General features: G+C 45.1%; 1 protein-coding gene across 2 annotated transcripts in view; it reads left to right on the top strand.

Annotated features, from left to right (window-relative positions):
- Positions 1 to 23,605, top strand: part of MGAT5B (alpha-1,6-mannosylglycoprotein 6-beta-N-acetylglucosaminyltransferase B) — a 264,796-nt gene that overhangs the window by 4,851 nt on the left and 236,340 nt on the right. For both annotated transcript variants that reach the window (XM_063296514.1, XM_063296515.1), the window contains exon 2: positions 17,976 to 18,088. In XM_063296514.1, the coding sequence (XP_063152584.1) occupies positions 17,976 to 18,088 (113 nt within the window). The remainder of the gene's footprint in view (positions 1 to 17,975; positions 18,089 to 23,605) is intronic.

Here is a 23,605-nt window from a genome sequence, read left to right as displayed (position 1 = left end):
GTGGTCTGGAGATGCCAGCCACAGTTGCCTCCCAAATATCAGAAAACCCGGAAGCTCAACACTGCCCAATGGATATCAGCCATGAAACCCTACGCCTGTATAACAACATGCAGGTTCCCCCGCTCCCCCCACATCTCTTTGGGCTTGATTGTAGTCCTCAAATGCTTATGCAAACTCTCCAGAGAGTTTCAGCTATAGATAGATGCAGTTAAACTGACTAAATAAATCGTCTGTGTGATAGTTTGTGTTTGTTTTCAAAAATGTCTGTATGCTGTTTTTACCACTAATGTACAGCACAGTGTGCAGATAAACTAATAAAAATGTCAGTGTGCTAAATTAGGGATAGGCAATTGTTCTGCATTGGAGAGCCTATTTGGAACTGGGGATATGTTGTGGGCACTCTCACAAAATGGCTAGCATATGGAGGACTTGCCAATTCACATAATGGCTGCTATGATGGACAGAGTAACACCCTCCCTTATTATTATGACATCTTTGTGTTTTAGAGAAGCAGATAGATGCACTTACACGCACATACACACACACCAAAGTTTTGTTTTGTAGGAATTCCTCCAGGCCCCACATAGGCTGCATGGGCAATTTTTAAATAAAGAAAAGCCAAAATACTAGAGTAGTTAAGGTATTAGACTAGGACTGGGGAGTGTTCATATGTTGATCTGTAAGTCCACCCTTAGCTGTGGAAGCTCCCTGTGTGACTTTGGGCCTTTCAACTCAACCTACCTCACAGGGTTGCTATTGTGTGTGAAAACAATGGGAGATCCTGAAGAAAAAAAACCATGATCCATAACTAATAAATAAGGAAATAAGGAAATGAAAACACATAAGGAACAGACTGACACCTTACTTTGCAGCATGCCAGCGTCCCATTTATATCTTTTCTTTTCTGTAATTAAAACATCTCAGAAAGAAAGTCAGATGGCTCATTAGATTAAATGTACTTCAATTATTCTGACTGGTGTAACACACCCTTCCTTTAATTGTATATTGTGACTGTGTACCATACACAACTGCTAAGGGTGTTGGAAAGGTAAAGGTAAAGGTTTCCCTTGACGTAAAGTCCAGTCGAATCCGACTCTAGGGGGCGGTGCTCATTTCCGTTTCTAAGCCTTGGAGCCGGCGTTGTCATAGACACTTCCGGGTCATGTGGCCAGCATGACGACTCGGAACGCCGTTACCTTCCCGCCGAAGCGGTACCTATTGATCTACTCACATTTGCATGTTTTCGAACTGCTAGGTGAGCAGGAGCTGGGATTAACAACGGGAGCTCACCCCGCCGCGCGGTTTCGAACCGCCGACCTTCCGATCGACAGCTCAGCGGTTTAACCCGCAGCGCCACCGCGTCCCTGTGTTGGAAAGAGTTGTAGGAAAATACTGGGGATACTTTTTGTAGGAAGTAGCAGCCAATTTCCACATTTGACCAAACTGAAAGATGTTGGCAGTAGCCCCCATTTTATTATTACCTAATGCTGGTCTTTAACCTGCTATGCCAGAAACTCTTTTCCCTCTTACCTTCAAAATTCTTGAATAAGGAAGTTTCTTCCCTCCCTGCCCCTTCCCTTTGACTAAAACTTAATGGTTCTCCTGTGATCCTTTTTGAAATGGCCCTACACATATGGAAAAACTAAGATATATTATGATAATGCAGTACTGGTACTGTATTTCCCATTCCTTCCTTCTTATTCTATGCGCTCTTTTTTTCTGATTGAAAGGGAACTGATTGTTTCAGTCTGGATTGACATTTAAGGAAATGTCCATATTGGCTTTCTGTATTTCCCCATCTGAAGGGAGAAGTCAAAAGAATGCCTTCTGGTCTTGCTCTGACTGTGGATGGAATTGTCCATAGTCAGTCTATGACTCTTAGTGTGGTTCCGATGAACAAACGCTTCTGGTAGTGATGCTTCTTGTAACTTCCTCGGAGTAATGTTAGGAATTAAGAAAATGTAGCAGGAGAGACTTCCAATGATGATTATGTGGTTGTTTTGGGTTCTTAATTATCTGATCATCACACTGACCTACTGTAGTTTCCATAACTTACAATGACTGTTGTATACTACAGGCATTGCAGTTCATTCCTCTGAAACGTGCTTGCGGTTTTGACTTTTTTCATCCTGTAATGAGATTCTATCTAGACTGTGGAACTCTGTTATTTTTTCCTTTTCAGTTAATCATGACGGTTTTCTCCCCCCTCCCACTTCTCCAATGGTCTGAAGTAGTAATTAAATGCAGTGTTTAACAATCACTTCTTGCTGAATTATAATTATGAGAATTCAAATCCATAAACATGGTTTTACATAATAATGAGTTTCTTATCAGTGGGAAGAATCTAAAGAAACTTTTGGGAAAGGAAAGCAGAAACCATCCAAACTAGCCTTTCTCAGCTAGGGTTCCGTGGGACCCTGGTGTTCTGTGAGAGGTCACTGGGGGTTCCACAAAATATTGTGATTGAACCCCCCCCCCCCTGTTTTTTGTACTTTGTGTGCTGCGCAGTGGTAGTGTTCACAGTGGTGGGAATTTTTACATGGCAAACTTACTGATCACACCAACGTACGGTGAGCTGTAGATACAATAATTTTTATGCAGGGGATCCCTGAGACCTGAAAATTATTTCAAGGGTTCCTTCAGGATAAAAAGGTTGAGAAAGTGTCAGCCCCACTAGGTAGATCAGACCAGAAAATCAACTCCACAGGAAGACTAGAACTATACTTTATTGAGATAGGCTATATTAACGGAATCCTGAAAGCCTGCCTGTGCTTTAACTCCCTTCCTTCTTATACCCCAGTGACTCAGGGAGGAGCCTGCCTGACTTACTTCCAAATACTATCTTGCTTCCCAGGACTTAAAGACTGTTTCAGCCCTTTTTGCTAATGGAACAGTTCTTGCATTTTTGTCAAAGTATCTCCCTTATTCTGTACAGGGGGTCCTTGCTTAACAACCACTCATTCAGTGACCATTTGAACTAACAATGGTGCTGAATGAGTGGTACTTACAACCAATCCCCATACTTACATTGGTCGCAATGTCTCTGCATTCACATGATCACCATTTGCAACCTTCTTGCCAACTTCCTACAAGCAAAGTCAATGGAGAAGTCGGCAGGAGGTCACAAATGGCGACCTTGTGACATCCTCGCTTAATGACCCATGGTGATTCACTTAACTACGGCAACCAGAAGTGCCAGAATTTCCATTGCTAACTGGCATGGTCACGTGATGTCACGCTTTATGACTGTGTTGCTTAGCAATGGAAATTCCAGTCCCAATTACCATTGTTAAGTGAGGACTACCTGTACAGAATGGCTAATCCAGACAATGAAAGTCTCTCTCCCCTGCGGCCATCACTACATTTATAATTTTGGGAGGAGTGTGCTTCTCACTACAGTAAGTGAACCAAGTTCAGAAATCAGATTCTCATAGATGTCTCATTGTGAAATACAATATTCTAATTAGTCAAAGTTTCAGTCCATTATTCTTAAAGGCTTGTCCAGGTAGCAGGTTCTCCTGCTGCTGATATAGCACTAATCCAGAATTATTCTGTTGGTCTCACACAATCTGTTAAATCTTGATATGGTTTGCTTGGCTTTGTCCTAGCATCTATGTAGCTCCAACCACTGGATTATAAGCATCCTGGCTTGGGAATTCTGGGAGTTCAAGTCCATGCATCTTAGAGTTGCCAGGATTGACAAACATTGCATTGGAGGAAGGTTCTCTGATCTTTTCAGACAAGAAATTTCCTCTATAAGTAAAGAATGCATAGAGTGGTGTAGAAATTAGAACAGTACACCAGTATTTCACTAATACTTTAATTCCAAGACTTCTGTTTCAAAATGTCTCACCCTCTTCAATCTTGGTAAAAAGTAACCTGCTTGAATAATTTTCAAGCATGGTCTGCCAGCATTGTATCACTTCAGGTGCAAAGTTTAAAAAGTCAACTCCATGAATTTCTAGCAATATTAAGAAATTAGAATCTGCAACAACTCCCGCTTGGATCTCTCTCAGGTTGGCACAATTCTGAGTGTGTTTTAATAAACCATGCTCTGCTTTGAGTAGGTTTTCTGTATTTTCTTAATTCTTAGGTCTCTGGGGAAAAAAAACTTACATCAGGAGGTTTAGATGTAGCAAGTCAAATGCTCCATTTTAAGATTGCCAGAACTTTATTCTGAGATGGGATAAGATGTAAGTATTGTAATGGCACAGATCTCAGTGGTTTTGCCCAGATGGGTGGGATTTCAATGGCCATATTTCTCAGCCAGCTACTGGTAATTAAGGAAATGCAAATCCAACTCTTCTAGAGGATATGGGCACTATCACTAGGTGAAGGAGAAATGACAAAAGTAACTAAATTTAATTTGAAACCTGGACTCAGATCAGCCCTTGTTTGTGAAAGGAAAAATAGTAATGAACTAAATCTGGTATGTGGTATGGGAAGGTCTTTGCTCCAGTGATTTTATTTTCTTAACTGAATGAAAATGTTATGAATTGACCAAAAGCTGAAATTGCCACTTATGTGAGAAAATTGATACTGGTTTCAGGTTTTATCCCCTGGGTCAGTCAAGAGCCTTCCGTTTGGCCAGCTGTCACTGACCCCAGGGCACTTTCACGTGGCTGCCATCATTCATTTCCCAAACCCTCAGGAGATGTTCAAAGAGATGATCTTGATTTCTTCATTTCTGCTGGCTTGTTGAACACCAAGAGAAGAAAATCACTGCTATGTCCAGAACTGCTGCAGACACTGCTGCAACAAAAATTCCCTTACCCCTGCTTCACTCAAAAGGAAAGGAGGAAAGAAAAAGAAACCCCTGGTCTGGTTCTTTGAACACCTTGTCATGTTCATCGTTTCGATGTACATTGTACATCATAACGGTTTGCATGCCAAGGTGCTGACGCACGTTTCTGGTTGGGAGGGAGCTGCTGAGGGACCTTCTACCAAGCTCTCTATCTGTGCTCATTAAGAAGGAATGTGTTTGGGTTATCTTCTTGGTTCAAGGTCTTTTTGCCCGTTGATCAGCAGAACTCATTAGGAGCACCTGGGATTGTGAATTTGAGATGATTGTAGGGGGGATGGGTGGGACTTCATTTGTATCAGGGGTTATTTAGTTTGATTTTAGGCGCGCTTTTTCCCATTCTCAGCTTTCATTGTGTTTGCATTCTGTTTCTAATAAACCAGATTTTCTTAAGCTTTGCTTTATGAGTCTGAGAATTTTATTGGAATAGGCATTCATTACATAAAGCTGAGAATCTATCAATATACCTCGCTAGTCTCTACCAAGAAAATTCTTGCGAGGGAAGAAGTTAGCGATGGCAGAATCAAAACCAGCGTCTGCAGGGTTCGAGGAGACGACTAGCCGGTTACCCGAATCGGCAATCCAGAGCAGAGAACCGAGCCCCCTCCCCCCTGAACTTTCCTGCTACCCGAGGGGTTCAAGCTCCAGCCCGGAGTTGGGGGGATCTGATGAGGGGGGAGAACCGGAACGACCGGTACCAACTGGCTCCCCCCAGGAGATGACCTGGGATACGATGGGGGAACCCCAGCCGGGGACGTCCCAGGCATCCTGGAAGCTCCGTTTCCCGCTGACTCCTGAAGTAGAGTCTACAACAGTGGCAACAGGAAGACAGCCCGGTGCTTGATGACAGGAAGAATCTGTCACTCCTGAGAGGATGAGATTAATGGAGGCAAAGTTAGAATCGATGGAATATATGTTGAAAACCCTCTCCTTGGCAGTGAGCGGACAAGTGAGATACGATGGGAGCCCTGGCTTCAATCAACCATCCCCCATCCTCCCCCCGACCCACTGCTGCCATGGAGCCGCGGACGACTGCGGGATGCTTCTCCACCTTGAAGAGGAACCACTACTGTAATCTGGGGCCCCCCGTCCGACCCGCCACTGGCTTCGCACCAGTAGGAGGGGTTGCGAAGGACTTTCCCGTTAAATTTGATGGGGACCCTGCCAAGCTGTCATTTTTCCTCACAAATGCAAGGAGCTACATGGAACAGTTTGAACCCTGCTTCTCGTCCAAGAAGGCTAAGATAACGGCAGTGGCCACCAAGCTGAAAGGCAGGGCAGCGGACTGGTATGTCCAATTGACCGAGGCTAAAGCCCCTGAGCTTGAGTCTTTTGAGGACTTTTTGCTCTGCTTGAAGCTGTACTTTGAAGATCCTTTGGCTAAGGCGAGGGCTAAGGAGGCACTGAAGGATCTCATCCAGGGTCCCAGGTCAGTAGCCGACTATGCCTTGGAATTCAAAGCCTTAGCGGGCAAGGTCCCCAAGTGGTCTCAGTCAAATTTAGTTGACAGATTTAAGGATGGGCTCAATCGAGACATCCTAAAATGGGCGCTAGGCAGAGACGACCCGGACTCACTGCATGATTGGATCTGTCTGGCCGGGAAGGCTGAGCATGCCCAGCGCACCTACATGCAAGCCAGAAGGCATGAAAGATCACCTGCCACGATGCGGGGACCCCGACCAGGGCCAGCTACGACACCATCGGACTACTGATCATGGGATGAGGAAAAACAGCGCCGTTATGCACGTGGCCAGTGTATCCAGTGCGGGAAAGGCAGACACCGCACTGCAGATTGCCAGAAGAACAAACCCGGGGATCGAGCGCCAAGAGTGCCAACGAAATCACTGACCCCCTCATGTCAGTTGACGGCAGCCAAAGGGGCTGCGGATGAGGAGGACAAAATCTACTTCTCCGGCGAGGCACAAGCTGCCTCTGAACAACTGGCGTGAAACGCCGACCACCTGCTTTAAACAGCGCTTGTAGGCAGGTGGAAGAGGATGGGCGCGAAGATGACATGGTGAGTGCTGACTGCCCCATTTTAGCTGTGAAAGTCAAGTTGGGCTCTCGCACTAGAACTACCGAAGTTTGGGCTCTCATTGACTCGGGGTGTTCTAGGTGTCTCATCCACCCTGACCTAGTCGCTGCGCTGGATTTACCTTGCTTTCCACTCCGGCAGCCATTAGTTTCCACCCAATTGGACGGGTTGACAGTGGGGGGGGGGGGACCAGCTACTCAGTTCACTGGTACGGTGGCAATGCAAATGGGCAGCCACAGAGAAGCTTTGAAATTTATCGTGGCTCCTGTTGGCAATCCGATGGTGATTTTGGGGATCCCATGGTTGACTTGGCACAGCCCTTACATTAATTGGGCGCACCACACTGTTACTTTCAAGGATGGCTTTTACCAGGCCCCAACACCGGAGAAGCCGTTGACTGTGGGGGTGGGAAGGGCTGCGGTCGTCATGCCTCGCCCTAGCTTGCCACACATTGAAGGTTTGCCCGACCTGTACCAGAACTTTGCAGATGTGTTCGGGGAAGTGGAAGCGGAACAGTTACCCCCTCATCGAAAAACTGACTGTGCCATAGAGCTGCTTCCCAACGCTCAATTGCCCAAACCGAAAATCTATCCAATGACCCAGAAGGAGCTTGCCGCGTTACGAGACTTTATTGACAAGAATCTGGCCAGGGGCTTCATTGAACTGGCAAACTCGCCAGTGGGGGCCCCTGTGCTTTTTCGCAAAAAGAAGGATGGCACACTTCGACTTTGTACGGACTATCGCGGGTTAAATTCTGTCTCAGTTTGCAACAAATATCCTCTGCCTCTCATGAAAGACATGTTAGCCCATCTGTCCATGGGGAAAATTTTCTCCAAGCTCGACCTTCGCGAAGCGTATTTTCGCATTCGCATAAGGGCTGGGGATGAGTGGAAAATGGCTTTCAATTGCCCATTGGGGTCATTTCAGTACAAAGTCCTACCGTTTGGGTTGGCTGGGGCCCCAGGTGTTTTCATGCAATTGATTAATGAGGTGTTACATGATCATTTGTTTAAAGGGGTTCTGGTCTATTTGGACAATGTTCTCATTTACACTGACACGGTGGAGGAACACGAGCGCCTTTTGAAACAAGTGTTGAGCAAGCTTTGTAAGGCTAAACTCTATGCAAAACTTTCTAAGTGTGAATTCCACAAAACTCAGCTTGATTATTTAGGCTACCGAGTTTCTGATAAGGACATTGAAATGGACCCTGAAAAAATTCAGGCTGTCCTGAGTTGGGAGCAGCCCTGCACCCGGCGACAGCTTCAAAGTTTTTTGGGGTTCAGTAACTTTTATCGCCATTTCATCCAGGGGTTCGCTGAGATTGAGCTGCCCCTCACTGACTTGCTGTGCACCAAGGGTTTGGGAGAGATGCGCAAGGTAAAGAACCCTGGAGCAGTGCTTCACTGGTCTCCTGAATGCAAAGCAGCATTCGGGAAGTTGAAAGCCCTTTTTACTGCTGAGCCTATTCTGTTGCATCCAGACCCTGAACGCCCCTTTGTCGTCCAGGTGGATGCTTCTGATTTTTCAGTTGGGGGAATTTTGCTTCAAAAAGATTCTGGCAGTCATTTGAAACCTTGCGCTTATCTGTCCAGGAAGTTCTCAGAGACTGAACGCCGTTGGCATGTATGGGAGAAGGAGGCTTTTGCTGTGAAAGCTGCCTTAGAAGCCTGGCGTCACCTCTTGGAAGGAGCTAAATGCCCTTTCGAGGTTTGGACAGATCACAGAAATTTGGAAGCTGTCTGCACCCCCTGGCGTCTCAGCCCTAAGCAAATTCGCTGGGCTCAGTTCTTCAGTCATTTTGATTTCCAACTGAAGTTTATTCCAGGGGAGAAAAATTTTTTGGCTGATGCTTTGTCACGCCTGCCTCAGAATTCTGGGCCAGTGTCAGACATAGTGGGCACTGTTCTTACTGAACCTCAACTGGGGTTGGTGGCTGTCACCCGTAGCAGGGCCCGTCCCCAGGCGGCTGCGCCCTCCACCCCTACTGGGAGGCGGCAAATTCAAATACCTTGTCAGTTACAAACTGACTTCATCAAGGTGCTGCAATCTGATCCTTGGGTCCTGGCAAATAAAGACAAAGTTTCGTTTGAACATGATCTGGCATGGTTAGGTCGCCGGTTATATGTGCCTGAAGCTCAAAGGGCTGAGGTTTTGCACCGTTCTCATGACGACAAGCTTGCTGGACACTTTGGTTTCGTGAAAACCCTACATTTAGTTCGGTGCCAATTTTGGTGGCCAACTTTGCCATGGGATGTCAAAGACTATGTTGCTTCCTGTCCTGTTTGTGCCATGTCTAAGCGACAGTCTGGTAAGCCGCAAGGGCCAATCCCTCCTGCCCTTGGGAGGAAATATCTATGGATTTTATTGTTGATCTCCCACCCAGTCAGAGAAAAACTGTCATTTGGGTAGTGAAAGATTTTTTTTCTAAGCAAGTGCATTTTGTTCCATGTGCTTCTATCCCATTGGCCCAGCAACTGGCCCGCTTGTTTCTTGTTCATGTCTACCATCCCCACGGATGCACCTCCCATTTGGTGACCGACCGCGGGACACAGTTCACTTCCCAATTCTGGAGATCATTTTTAAAGTTGATTGGCACCGAACAGGCATTGTCCACCTCTTCGCATCTCCATACTGACAGATCTACGGAGGTTCTTAATTCCACCCTTGAACAATTCCTTAGAGGATATGTGAACTACCATCAGGACAATTGGGTTGATTTACTGCCCTTCGCTGAAGTGGCATTCAACAATGCAATTCATCAGAGTACTGGTCAGACCCCTTTTCGGGTTGTTTCTGGGCACGACTTTGTTCCCATTCCTGAGCTGCCTCGACCCCTCCCCCCTCTTCTTCTGCTTCGGACTGGGGAATTCAGCTGGCTGATTCATGGCCAGTTATTAAGCAGGCATTGGCTGATGCCCAGGCTTCCTACAAATTCCACGCGGATAAGCACCACTCCTTGCAGCACACTTTTAAGGTGGGGGACCTTGTTTACCTTTCCACCAAGTTCATAAAGTCCCCACAACCCTCCAAGAAGCTTGCTCCCATATTCATTGGTCCTTTCCCTGTGACTGACCTTATCAACCCTGTCACTGTTCGATTGGAATTGCCGCATAATTTGAAACATTTGCACCCTGTTTTTCATTGCAGTTTGCTCAAGCCTGTCCACCAATCTTCCAACTGGCATCCCCAGCCTCCTCCTCCTATCATGATTGACAGGCAGCAACACTTCGAGGTCAAGGAGGTTCTGGATTCTCACAAGCTTCAAGGCACTCTTCAATATCTCATTCGCTGGAAGCACTTCCCCCACCCTGAGTGGGTTCATGCTCGCCACATTGCTGCTCCTGAATTAGTGCACCGCTTTCACTTAGCTTACCCTTCCAAGCCGTCTGCTTAGCATTTGGGGGGGGGGGCATATGCCATGTTCATTGTTTTGATGTGCATTGTACATCGTAATGGTTCGCATGCCAAGGTGCTGACGCACGTTTCTGGTTGGGAGGGAGCTGCTGAGGGACCTTGTACCAAGCTCTCTATCTGTGCTCGTTAAGAAGGAATGTGTTTGGGTTATCTTCTTGGTTCAAGGTCTTTTTGCCCGTTGATCAGCAGAACTCATTAGGAGCACCTGGGATTGTGAATTTGAGATGATTGTAGGGGGGTGGGTGGGACTTCATTTGTATCGGGGGTTATTTAGTTTGATTTTAGGCGCGCTTTTTCCCATTCTCAGCTTTCATTGTGTTTGCATTCTATTTCTAATAAACCAGATTTTCTTAAGCTTTGCTTTATGAGTCTGAGAATTTTATTGGAATAGGCATTCATTACACACCTACTCAACCCCTGGAAGAAAAGAGAGAATCTGGCAGACCACCTGTCAATTCCACCCCTTCCCCATTTTTATGGGCTACAGAATAGAAACTGCAGAGTCATCACCGGTTGGCAGAAAAAATCAGAGATCTGCAGTAGGAATGGGGTTGGTCTGACTGTAGGACTTTGTCTGTCATCTCTAGCCTTTTTCTTGTGTTCCTCCTCCTGCACCCCATTCTGTCATCACCTGATAAAAACAAACATCTGATTGGTATCACAAAGGGAGCTAAATCACAAGGAACACTTCTCTGGAGTAATCCTGTCCCCTTCCTTTTGTTTGTGTGAACCACAAGCACTCTCCATGCTCTGTGCATTGGGATGGGTTGGTTTTGTTATTCCACTATGTCAGCCTTGCTGGCTGGGGAATTCTGGGAGTTGAAGTCCACACATCTTCAAGCTGCCAAGGTTGAAAAACACTGCCATAGAGTGAAAGCACTTGCCCTATTCCCAACTGATCAGGCTAGCACGATTGTGCAAATCTGAGAAACCCAGCATAGCACTGCTTTTTGTAGCTCTCTAGGGAGACAAAAACAGAATGATGCCAGCCTTGACCCCCTACAATCCATTGCAATGGATGACTAAGCATAATAGATGTTACATAACTTGCAGGTAGGTGCTGTTGAGTCTTATCAGCTCAAGCAGGGCAGTACTGCTTTAATACCTGTACAGCTGTACTGGAGGTGTTTGAAAGCTGTCTCACTCAGGGCTGCAGATAAGATGAAGATAACCACATCAGGAAATGGCAGAAAAAGAAGTTGCCAAAGCATGTTTGTGTTATGATGAAGTGCAAGTGGGGAAAGGCCCCAAATCTAAAAAAAGTGTGTCATTTGTGGCGATGTCCGTCATTTGCATAATTCTATCATTACACAAACAACCCAAATAGCACTATTCATGCCAGTTTGTCACTTATGTCAATTAATGACATTGTTACTCAAAAGACATAAACTGACACAAACGTTTATGTTATGTTATATTTAAGGGCTTCATCCAGATTGCTTCAAATGCAACAGATTGGGGGATATCCAGGGGAAATGTTGTGTGTTGCATCTGAAGTCTATTAAATGGAGCTCTGTTGAGTTATTACTCTATAATCTTAGTCTGGAGTAGGTACATGATATTTCTGACATGTGTAAGAACTGGGCAGAAAATCTTCAACAGGGTTCTGTCTTGACTAAGCAACAACCACGCCGAGACGAGGAAGAAGTCTCTAGTGCTTTATTACCGCTATAGTAGACAGAAAATCCTACCAAACTGAAGAAGCGTGGGAAAACCCAGACAGATAAACCCCAAAGTCAAGGCGGGTCTGAACTGTGTCTCTTTGAATGGCTGCTCAACTCCTCACTACTCTGCATGCGTTTTCCCCCCTGGATAGGGGCCCCCTCCTGCTCGCCATCAGTACTCATGACATCACCCTCCCCTCCAGATTCACATTCCATTTCAGCCCCCTCCCTTCCAGAGTTCCTCCCTCCCTCCCTCCCTCCAGGGTCTCATGAGAGTCCATCTCCCCCTCCAAGCTCCCATGGGAACTGGGCAACGATGGAAATTCTTCAAAGGAAAACTCCTCCAAGGACGAATCACTGCTGCTCTCCAGTTCTGATAATGCTTCTGGCCCAGGTGGCTGCTTCTGGAAAATAGCCAGATGATTAGAAGATTCCTCCCCCCTCTCCCTTGGGAAATGCAAGCTCGAGGTGGAGGGCTGCGGCTCCCCCTCCTCCTCTCACTCTGGCCTCTGAGCCTCTGGCAGGGGTGGAGGTTGCCAGCTTACGAACTCCTCTGCTTGGGATTCCTCTGCTTGCTCAGTCAAGTGAGGAATCTCTGGGAGAGTGCGAGGCTTGGTTTTGTGAGGAAAAAGCTGATGGAATCATTGAACCATTGCTGGTGCATGTGCATCTCTGGCATTTTCCCATGTGCGCTCTTCCTCAGGGTACCCTTTCCAGTGTATTAAATATTGGATGCCCCTTCCCCTCCTCCTAGAGTCCAGAATTTCCTCGACTTTGTATTCCTCCTCCCCATCCACAATTACTGGAGGTGGGGGGGGGCATCTGCGATCGCAAGGCACTTGGGGGAGGGTCTTTGGCTAGCAAGGATCTGTGAAGCACAGGATGGATTTTCATGGACGGTGGTAGCTGTAAACGATAAGCCACTGGATTTATCTGCTGCACCTGTCATGAGTACTGATGGCGAGCTGGAAGGGGCCTCTATCCAGGGGGGAAAATGCATGCGTAGTACTGAGGAATTAAGCAGCCATTCAAAGAGACACAGATCAGACCCGCCTTAACTTTTGAGGTTTATCTGTCTGGGTTTTTCCCACACTTCTTCAGTTCGTTAGGATTCTGTTTTATGTAGCAGTAATAAACACTAGAGATCTACTCCTCATCTCAGCGTGATTTCTGACTGTTAGGACAGCACCACAGTGAAAGGGCCCACAAACTTAGAGTCCAACTTCTTGGAAGGCCTGCTAGAAGCTAAAAATCTGGTAGAGAGCCAAACTCTGTCTCCTATAGCAATCGCTGGCCCCTCTTGTCTGTGAGCATCTGCAGCTCTCTTGTAAGCACACTTTGCCCTGTGCAGCTGCTCCTTTAACAACTCATGTGCGGCTTGCTGCTCTTTTAGAAAATCAGCTGCTGCTGGAACAGTTCCCTGATGGGAGGAGGTGGGCAACACCCAAGGGTTAACCTTGTAGAGTGCTTGGAAAGGAGACATCTTGGTAGAGGAATGCACAGAATTGTTATATGTAAATTCTGCCATGGGGAGCAGGGCTGGTCAATTGTCTTGCCAATAATATACATTCCCCCCTCACTGAGGGAAGAAGTACTGAGACTTTGCCATGACCATCAAATGGCCAGGCACGGAGGTGTTTTCAAAACTCTCCATAGAGCTCTAAGAGACTACTGGTGGCCTAAGATGACTGCAGACATAAAGAGTTACGTTGCTTCTTGTCATACCTGTAGATGAGCCAAGCCTCTCCCAGGGAAGCCTGCAGGACTCTTGCAACCCCTCCCCACCCCCAGTGTAACACCTGAGATACCGTTGCAACCATTGGTTAATTTTCTCCGCTTCTCTGTTACTAGAAGGATGATGCGACGAGGATAGGTGGATCTGGACCCCTAATGACTGGAAAAGGGCCCTCCAGAATCTGGAAGTGAACTGAGGGCCTCTGTCACTCACCAAGTGATTTATCATGCCTCTATATCTTAAAACATGATCTATAAACAACTGTGCTGTGGCTTGTGCAGATGGGAGGACCTTGCAAGGAATAAAATGTGCCATTTTAGTGAAGAGGTCCACCACCACTAGTATGGAAGTCAGTCCCTGGTAATCAGGGGTAAATCAGTGATGAAGCCCATGGAAACTGTATCCCAAGGCCCACTGGGGGTGGGGAGGGGTTGCAAGAGTCCTGCAGGCTTTCCTGGGAGAGGCTTGGCTCGTCTACAGGTATGACAAGAAGCAATGTAACTCTTTATGTCTGCAGTCATCTTAGGCCACCAGTAGTCTCTTAGAGCTCTATGGAGAGTTTTGAAAACACCTCCATGCCTGGCCATTTGATGGTCATGGCAAAGTCTCAGTACTTCTTCCCTCAATGAGGGGGGGATGTATAATTGCCCACTATGCCAGAGGATTCCTGCTTCCACAGTGTATGGGGAGGCAGTGTCTTGCAGGCCCCTCTGGAGGTCATCCATCCTGGCCCTGGCATACGGGTCCTGTTGCTGCTGAGCTTTGACCCTTGCAAAGAGGTCCTCTGCTTATCTGCCTGCTGCTAAAATCTCTGTCTGGTTCCCCCCTGTAGCTGCTCAAAGTTGTGAGATTGTAATATAGTACCCTGGACCTCCTAGTGTGCAGTGGGGGTTGCCTGAATGGATTGGGACAAGGCATCTGCCAAACAGTTCTGAGCTCCGGGAACATAAGAGATAATAAAATTGAACTGGGAGAAAAACTGGCTCCATCTGATTTGGCGTGGGGTGAGCGATCTGGTGTTTTGTAGAAGCTGTAAATCCTTGTGATCAGTGCAAATGTTCACAGGAAAGGTTGCACCTTCTAGCCAATGCCTCCACTCTTGAAATGCTGCTTTAATTACCACCAACTCCTTGTTAAAAACATCCTAGTTTATCTCTGCTGGTGAGAGCGTGCAAGAGAAAAAGGCACAAGGAAGCAACCTCTTCCCTACTTTGTCAGTATATTGCAATAAGACAGCAGCAATAGCAAAATCTGAAGCATCTGAATGTATTATGAATTGCTTCATGGTATCAGGATGCTTTAAAAGCAGCTGGGACGCAAAGAGTTGCTTAAATTCTTGGAAGGCTGCTTGCTCCCTCTCCCCACAAAGGAATTTGGATCCTTTCTTCAAAAGCTGTGTGAGGGGCTTGGCCCTGTCAGCAAATTTATGTATAAATTTTCTATAGAAATTGGTGAATCCTAGAAATCTTTGTATGTCTTTCACATTGCGGGGGGGTTGCCAAGAGAGAATTGCCTGGACCTTTGAAGGATCCATGGATATGCCTTCTGTTGATATTCTGTAGCCCAGGAAATGTAGTTCAGTTAAATCGAAGGCACACTTCTCTAGCTTGGTGAACAGCTTGTTCTCTCTCAGTCTTTGTAAGACATTACGTACATGGGTTACATGAGTTGTAGCGTCCTCAGAGAATATTAATAAGTCATCTAGATAAATGACCAGATACTTATCTAGTAAATCAGAGAAAATTTGATTCATAAATTGGGAAAATATGGCTCCAGCATTAGCTAAGCCAAAAGGAAGAACAAGGTACTCAAATTTACCAAACCTGGTATCGAAGGCAGTCAGATATTAATGCCCCTCTTTCATCCGGATCAGATTGTACGCATTCCTGAGGTCCAACCTAGTAAAAATGCATGCTTTCTGTAAACAATCCAGCAGGTCAGATATTAAGGGAAGCGGGTAATTTTCTTTGACTGTGATTTTATTGAGGGAGCTGAAATCATGAACAACTCTCAAGGGTGCCTCCTGAGCTGCCGGTGCCAACGGGTCAGGCTTCTTTGGTACAAAGAACGTAGGAGCAGATGCTGGGGAAGTAGAAGGTTGGATGAAACCCTTTTGGAGATTAGTATCCAAGTAATTGTTCAAGGTGGCTAGTTCCTTGGGTGACACGGGATATTGTTTCTTTGCTGGAATCTTAGCTCCTGGTATCAATTCAATAGTGCAATCACAGTCTCTATGGCAGTCGGGGGGGGTAGTGCTGTGGCCTCCTGTTCACTGAAAACGAAATCTGCATACTTGGCTGGCAGCTGCAACCCCCCCCCCCCCTGCTTTGATGACTGTGTTGGTTGCTGGAGTGAGAAGGGCGGCTTGAATCTTACAATGCCGGCATTCCTTAGCTGGGAAGGAGATTGCTCCCATAGCCCAGTCCAACAATGGGTTGTGGAGCTTCAGCCAAGGTGTGCCCAGGATTATAGGTATATTAAGTGATGCAGTAACATAAAGTTGAATCCACTCAGTGTGGTCTCCCATTGTTAGCTGTAAGGGTTCTGTGGATCTTCGAATCGGCTTGGCCTTGAGGGGCTGGCTGTCAATGGTCTCGACTTCTATGGGACGTGACAATTCCATGGTCAGGATATTCAGGTCTTGTACTGTCTGTACATCAGTAAAATTGGTGGAAGCTCCAGAATCAATGAGAGCCTCTAACTTGACTTGGTGCTCTGTGTTTACATGCATTATGACTGGTAAGTAGAAAAAGGATTGCCTGGAATCTTTGGAATGAGCCCTTCTTAATTGATTGATGGTCTCCCTGCTGAGCTCTGTGGAGGGAGACTGACAGAGTTTCCCTGGTTGGATGTAGAGGCGGGGATGGATCTTGGTTCTGCTGCTTGCCCTGGGGCTCTTGCAGAATTCGCTTGGTTTCTCGCTGGGCAAGCTCTCACCATATACCCCGGGGCTCTGCAGTAGAAACAGAGAGCTCTCTCTCTCCTTCTCTGTCTCTCAGCCTCAGAAGTAAGCCTCCTGCTCGCCTTGATCTGCATCGGCTCCTCTGGGCCTGAGTAGAGAGATGCTGCAGAGAGAACTGGAAATCCTGGAAGCATTCTGAAGCCCCTGCCTCTCCCAGGCTGTAGCTGCCTGAGCTCTTCAAGTCTGGCATCTATGACCACAGACAGCTGATATAAATCTTCTAAAGTAGCTGGTGTTCCCTGGTGCACCAATTCGTTTTTTATCTCTTCATCCAGTCCCTGTTTGAATTGGTCTTTCAAAGCACTCTCATTCCAGTCCAGATCCCCTGCTAACAGCTTGAGATCAGCAATGTAAATTCCCACTCTCTTGTTGCCTTGCTTGAGCTTCTGAATTTCCCGGCTGGCAGTGACCTCTCTGATCAGGTCATCAAAGTGTGCTCGGAACCTTGCCAGAAAATTCTGGTAGTCATTGAGAATTGGGTCATCATTCCCTACCATGGGAATAGCTCATTTGGCTGCTGGACCCTTTAGCAGACTTAAAATGAAGGTGACTCTGGTTCGGTCTGTTGGGAACTCTGCTGGTCTGCTGTCAAAAACATTGTGCACTGGGTAAGAAAGGTTCTCAACTGTCCAGCTCCTCCCCCAAACTTCTCCAGTAAGCTGCCCTGGGACCTCAAGACTACTGGTGGAGCTGCTGCTGCTGCTACTGGCACTGGCTGTGGGATGATCGGAGCTGGTTGTTGTAACTGTTGAAGCATAGCCGCTTGTAATGTGTTGACCTGGAGATCTACTTGCTGCTGGTGTTGCTGCAAGGCTGCTGCCAGTTGTTGTATGGCTTGTCGTAGCTCCTGGTTTTCCGAAGGCATTTTGCCAAAAAAAAAAAATTCTTTTCTTTCCTCCCTCTTTCGATGGGAGTAGGAGTTTGGTAGGATTGATGTCCTGACTAAGCAACGACCATGCTGAGATGAGGAAGAAGTCTCTAGTGTTTTATTACTGCTATAGTAGACAGAAAATCCTACCAAACTGAAGAAGCATGGGAAAACCCAGACAGATAAACCCCAAAAGTCAAGGCAGGTCTGTTCTGGGTTTCTTTGAATGACAGCTCAAATTCTCTAAACTACGCATGTGTTTTCCCCCCTGGATAGGGCCCCCCTCCTGCTCACCATCAGTATTCATGACAGGTTCTTGTGCAGGAGAACATCGTTACCTCCTGGTAGCATGTAGACAACAAATACTAGCTTTCTCTGGAGGAGAAGTTATCTGAAATAATATTCAGTGCAATCATTAATGGATAATGTAGAAAAGTTTCCGTATGTTGTTCAGATATATTTCTAATTGTGTTCTCCTCTCTTTGTCTCCATTTAGGATATTTGTGGTAGGCATTGGATTTTTCACTCTCTGCTTCTTAATGACATCATTGGGAGGTCAGTTTTCAGCCAAAAGACTGGGAGACTCTCCATTCACCATTAGGACCGAAGGTAATACCATAACTCATTTCAATTAGATGTTTCCAGTTTGACAATTCAGAGAACAAACTTCCTTTAATAATTTTGGGAAATATGACTGGTGAGATGAGGCATACAGCTGCCATTGAGCACAAGAGGAGCTGTTGGAGGCAGGGGGAGGCTGGGCTACATCAATGTGCAGTCTGCTATGTGGTCATCTGCATCCTCAACTGCTCCTGACCTCAGGAGGGTCCTAAACATGTCCAAGGAAGAGGGTAAGAGCTATGCTGGATCAGACAAAGGGCAGCTTCAGGCTTTGGTTTCCATAGTAGCTAACCAGATAACAGCTGTTAGGGTAGGATGACAACAGTACTCTCCCTAGCAATTAGTATTAAGAGGTATGCTGCTCTGATATTTGGAATAATACATATCCATCCTGATTTAACTACCATGAATTTGCCTAATTCACTTGTAGAAGTTCCCAAGCTGGTGTCATCCCTCAACCTTGTGATAGTAAATTCCATGATTAAACTATATACGGCATGAAAAATGTTCTTTGGCACTCTAAATTTCTCACCTCTTAGTTGCACTGGATGACCTGCTCTGTTAATGTTTGTGTGCAAAAGACCAAAAAAAAAGTTCTTCTCCATGTAAAACATGAATTTATATATCAGAATAGATATTGCCCTTTGAATCCCAAAGCAGGTCTTGTGTTCCAGACAGGAACTATGGGAAATGCCTAGCAGGACTGGATGGTGTTCAGAGTGAAGAATCAGGACTATAAAACAGAGCTTGAAATGGAGTTGAATAAAATTATGGTAGGTTAAAGCAGCCATATCAACCAAGATTTATACTGGCAGTTCCCAGTCTGTGGTCTAAGGGTCACTACTGGACCATGAGGACATTGAAGGGGATCCCTGTTGTGGATGCTGAAATAAAAATCTATATTGTTTAAATGGTAGAAATCCTGTGAAATGATCCAATCTTGCAAGATTTTGTTATTCTTACTTGAAAGGTCTTTAAGAACTTTTGGTTGACATTGAATCTTGTCTTTCTTCCAGAAATTCAAGGCCACATCAATAGCACTCCCTTTCTGAGATTTCCCCATAGCAAAAACTGTGAGATTGATTGAATGAGAGAGAGTGACTGACTCAAAATAATCTAGTGAACCTGGATCTCCCTTGTCCTACTCCAACATTTTAAATACTACTTTTCATGTTTGGGAATACCAAAATCTCACGAGATTTGATGATTGAACAGGATTTCCTTCACTGAAAGAACATAAATGTTGTTGATGACATAGTGGTGTGCATAAAGGAACAGCTTGGGGATCTTTGGTCTAAGCCAACTGATGTAGGCCAATATGACTATTTAACAAGTTGTACTAAATTCTTCATGGGCTGATTCTGGCAGAGCTTCCTGTACTGTTATGCTTTCCTTAGATCAAAGGAGAACTGATTGTGTTGTGTTTGTTGGCTTTCACTGTTTCCCTCCCTGGAGATTTTATTGTGGAACTGAACCACTGCTGAACAGGATTTTATTAGACCTCAATATGTTCTGTCTCCCAAGACCTCAACTTTAAAGTTCTTGACCTTATTTTATTCAAGATGATAGTTCATGATATTTAAGGTCAGGTTGTTTAAGTTTTGTGAGGCAGATCAAATTGAGCTAAAGAGGATATATTTTACTGTATAAATATGGTTCCTTCCAACCTGATATTATTAAAAACATTAAAGTTATTAATAAATAAATGCTATGGAAAAGCAAGTCCAGAAAAAGTAAAAAACCAAAAAACTAGAATGAATCAAATAATAGCTTCCATAAAAGGCCCTCATTTATAAATTCCTGCTAATTCATTATTTAGAATAAATATTCTAAATCATTATTCTGAATACTCTGGACCTTGTTTCCCCATTAAAGCATACTCTCCATGACAGCAGGTAAGAAAAGAGTCAATTTCTCTTCATCCCTCTTTATTTCTTGCTTTTCATTGACAGGTAATTAGCTGATCCCCTACCCCCTGGTCTTATAAATAAACTGAGTTTATTTCATTCTGAAATGGAAATTTCATACTATGGTTAAACAGGAACTGCGTCCCAAGGGTTATTAGAACTTTAGCTCTAGCTGGATAAAACCACAGCCTTGATCTGATTGGCTTCTTCAGCTTTGGAAGTATAGGTAAAGGTAAAGGTTTCCCTTGACGTAAAGTCCAGTCGAATCCGACTCTAGGGGGCGGTGCTCATCTCCATTTCTAAGCCTTGGAGCCGGCGTTGTCCGTAGACACTTCCGGGTCATGTGGCCAGCATGACGACTCGGATCGCCGTTACCTTCCTGCCGAAGCGGTACCTATTAATCTACTCACATTTGCATGTTTTCAAACTGCTCGGTTGGCAGGAGCTGGGACGAGCAACGGGAGCTCACCCCGCCGCACGGTTTCGAACTGCCGACCTTCCGATCGACAGCTCAGCGGTTTAACCCGCAGCGCCAGTATATCACAAGAAAAAAAGAGATGAAAACTATCTAAATGCTTGCACAAACCAGTTCATCATAGATTAATCCACTTTCACTTAGATCACCCTGGGAGAATGAGATTATCACTATCACAACTGGACTCAATGAGTTCCACAACAACTTTCTAGCAAGGCTGCATCTAAAGCTCCCTCTGGGAATGGAGGGAGTACCTGCATGCTCGGTGTCCTTTTATTCCTGAGTCATAAATCTAATTCTTGGCTAGATAACTTCCACACAACACATGGTGTTCTGTCCTAACCTTCTAACTTCTTGATGCCATTGATAAATAAGTGGGGAAGGAATTCAGTTTCCTATTGCATCTTATGTATCATAGCTGTTATTAGAGACTTAGCAAAAAAGGTGCTGTGCTTGTTAATTTTATTCATGATAATCTTCTATTTAACCTGCACACTTACTCAAACCACTTTTCAGAGTTGGGGAGTTGATTCTGTTGCCTATGCAGGAGGTCCTTTTTCTTTTAGCATCAATCATTAAGCTACAAACTTGCTGATCCGCTGGCCCCTCCACAGATACAGCAGTCACACCTGCTTGCTATAGTGTATGCCTCAGAGGGTGAGAGGATCTTTCACAGCAAATTTCCAGTGTGAAATTTATTTCTGCAGCTATTATTTGATCAGTCTACATGTTAACCCTGTGAAATGAGTGGTTAAAAAAACACGCCGAGAAAGAAACAAATTACTTTCTCATGACATCTCATTTTGTACAGTATCCAGGCTATGTCTTACCATAAATGTATGGTTGCCTTCATTCAGCATCTCCAGACAGCATCTCCCAGTAGAGTTTACTTTCAGCCTCATATTACCTTGAAAGGCAAGGAAATGATGTTGAGTGTGATAACATCACACCATTCAACTGCTTTAATTAAAACGTGTGTCCTGTCTTTCCCATCAGGATGAAGATGGAGTCATCTTTGTGTGTGTGTGTGTGTGTGTGAGAGAGAGAGAGAGAGAGAGAACACACAGTTAAAGCAACGTAGCAACACTAGGAAGACAGGACAATTGGCTGAAAATATTGGCACCTGGAGAAACGCAAGGGTACCTGGACAGGGCACTTGCTGTCTGTAGATGCCTTCCTTCCCTTGCCTATTTTCTAAAGGTTGATAACTGGAACCGGGCCTTAAATAATCATTACAGCCTCTGGGCAGGTTTGGGTGTGAGGAGGACATAACTGAAAGACTTCAAAGTAATTGAATATTATTCCAGGCATTTTGTAAATATAGTAGGGGTAGTTAAGGTTTAGGGACGCGGTGGCGCTGCGGGTTAAACCACTGAGCTGCCGATCGGAAGGTCGGCGGTTCGAAACCGCGCGGCGGGGTGAGCTCCCGTTGCTCGTCCCAGCTCCTGCTCACCTAGCAGTTCGAAAACATGCAAATGTGAGTAGATCAATAGGTACCGCTTCGGCGGGAAGGTAACGGCGTTCCGAGTCGTCATGCTGGCCACATGACCCGGAAGTGTCTATGACAACGCCGGCTCCAAGGCTTAGAAACGGAGATGAGCACCGCCCCCTAGAGTCGGACACGACTGGACTTTACGTCAAGGGAAACCTTTACCTTTACCTAGTTAAGGTTTAAATGACTTGGGCAGAGTAAAGGACTTCATGCCAGTAGTTTTGATAGCTCTGCAATGGTGTCTGGAAAGGAAAGGGGACAGAACTCTGTATTTTTCTAAGGTAAGATATAACTGACTTAAGGAAAGATACAATAAAAATAAAAGCATTATGACCACTGAAGGTAGTCACCATCTAACAACTCTTCCGATTCTCAAATACAGAGTATAATTGAGGGGTCCCATTTGGAAACAGATGAATCTCTAATACTGTAGGTGACTTGATTCTGGCTGAGAAAGGAAACAGAAGTAACCTGCCAATTTGGTTTTTTTTTTTTTTGCCTTTCTGCAATAAGATCTCCTCCTCCTTGTCCTCTTCCTCCTTCTGTAACTAATGCAGTAGAGAGGGCAGAAGAGAAATGATTGTAAATTTCATTTAACTTTAAGTCATGCAGAAATTAGAATGCTACTGGAAGCAAGTATTTTCCCTTCACCCTTTTTTAAAAACAAAGAATAACATTGTCAGAACCTACCTGAATACTTTTAAAATATAGGTTATGGTAGAATGCTCTGCAGGTTATATAATTGGGCCTAAACAGATCAGAAGTGCAAAGTCTTCCATGGCTGGCTGGCTGGCTTGCTTTATTTAGGAGGGTTTTATGCTGCTTCCCTTCAGAACTGACTCTAAGTGGTGCTTCCCTCTAAATGTGCTGGACTGCAGATCCCATGTCTCCCAGATTTTTGCTATGCTGGATGGACTGATAGGCATTGCAATCCAAGATATCTGGAGGAAACCACATTTCAGAAAGGTTATATAAGCAGCGCTACCAAGTGGCTTCTCTTCATAACTAACTAACTAACTAAATAAAATTGCTCTATAATTTTGTCACCCATTGCTAGGATATGAACATAGTCCACTGGACAGCCAATAAATTATTAAATTAAATTATTAAATTGATAAATTAAATTATTGGACAGCCAATAAATTTATATATATATATATATATATATATATATTCTGTTCAATGATGTCTGATTCTCGGAGGCTGCCTGGACAAGTCCCTGCAGTTTTCTTGGCAAGGTTTTCAGAAATGGTTTGCCACTGCCTGCTTCCTAGGGCTGAGAGAGGGTGACTGGCCCAAGGTCCCCCAGCTGGCTTTGTGCCTAAGGAGGGACTAGAACTCACGGTCTTCCAATTTCTAGCCTGGTGGCTAAACCTCTACACCAAACTGGCTCACAAACAAACAAACAAACAAACTACTTAGGATTTTGTTTTGTCTCAGTTAAAGCCCAAATCTAGGCTAATTTGGGATAGACATTTTATATCCCCAAGATGGGGTGGGCAGTTCTAATTAATAATGATCTGATTCAAAAACCTCTTTCAGCCTTGATTTATTATTCCATAGGCTTGTCTACTGCAAATGTCAGTGCAATAGCTATGCCAAAACTGTTTATTCAATTTTTTTTTAAAAAG

Source organism: Candoia aspera, chromosome 2 (genome assembly GCF_035149785.1).
Source record: "Candoia aspera isolate rCanAsp1 chromosome 2, rCanAsp1.hap2, whole genome shotgun sequence".
Lineage (NCBI taxonomy): Eukaryota > Metazoa > Chordata > Lepidosauria > Squamata > Boidae > Candoia > Candoia aspera.
Note: the sequence above shows the minus strand (reverse complement) of the source record. Positions and strands in the feature narration are given on the sequence as shown.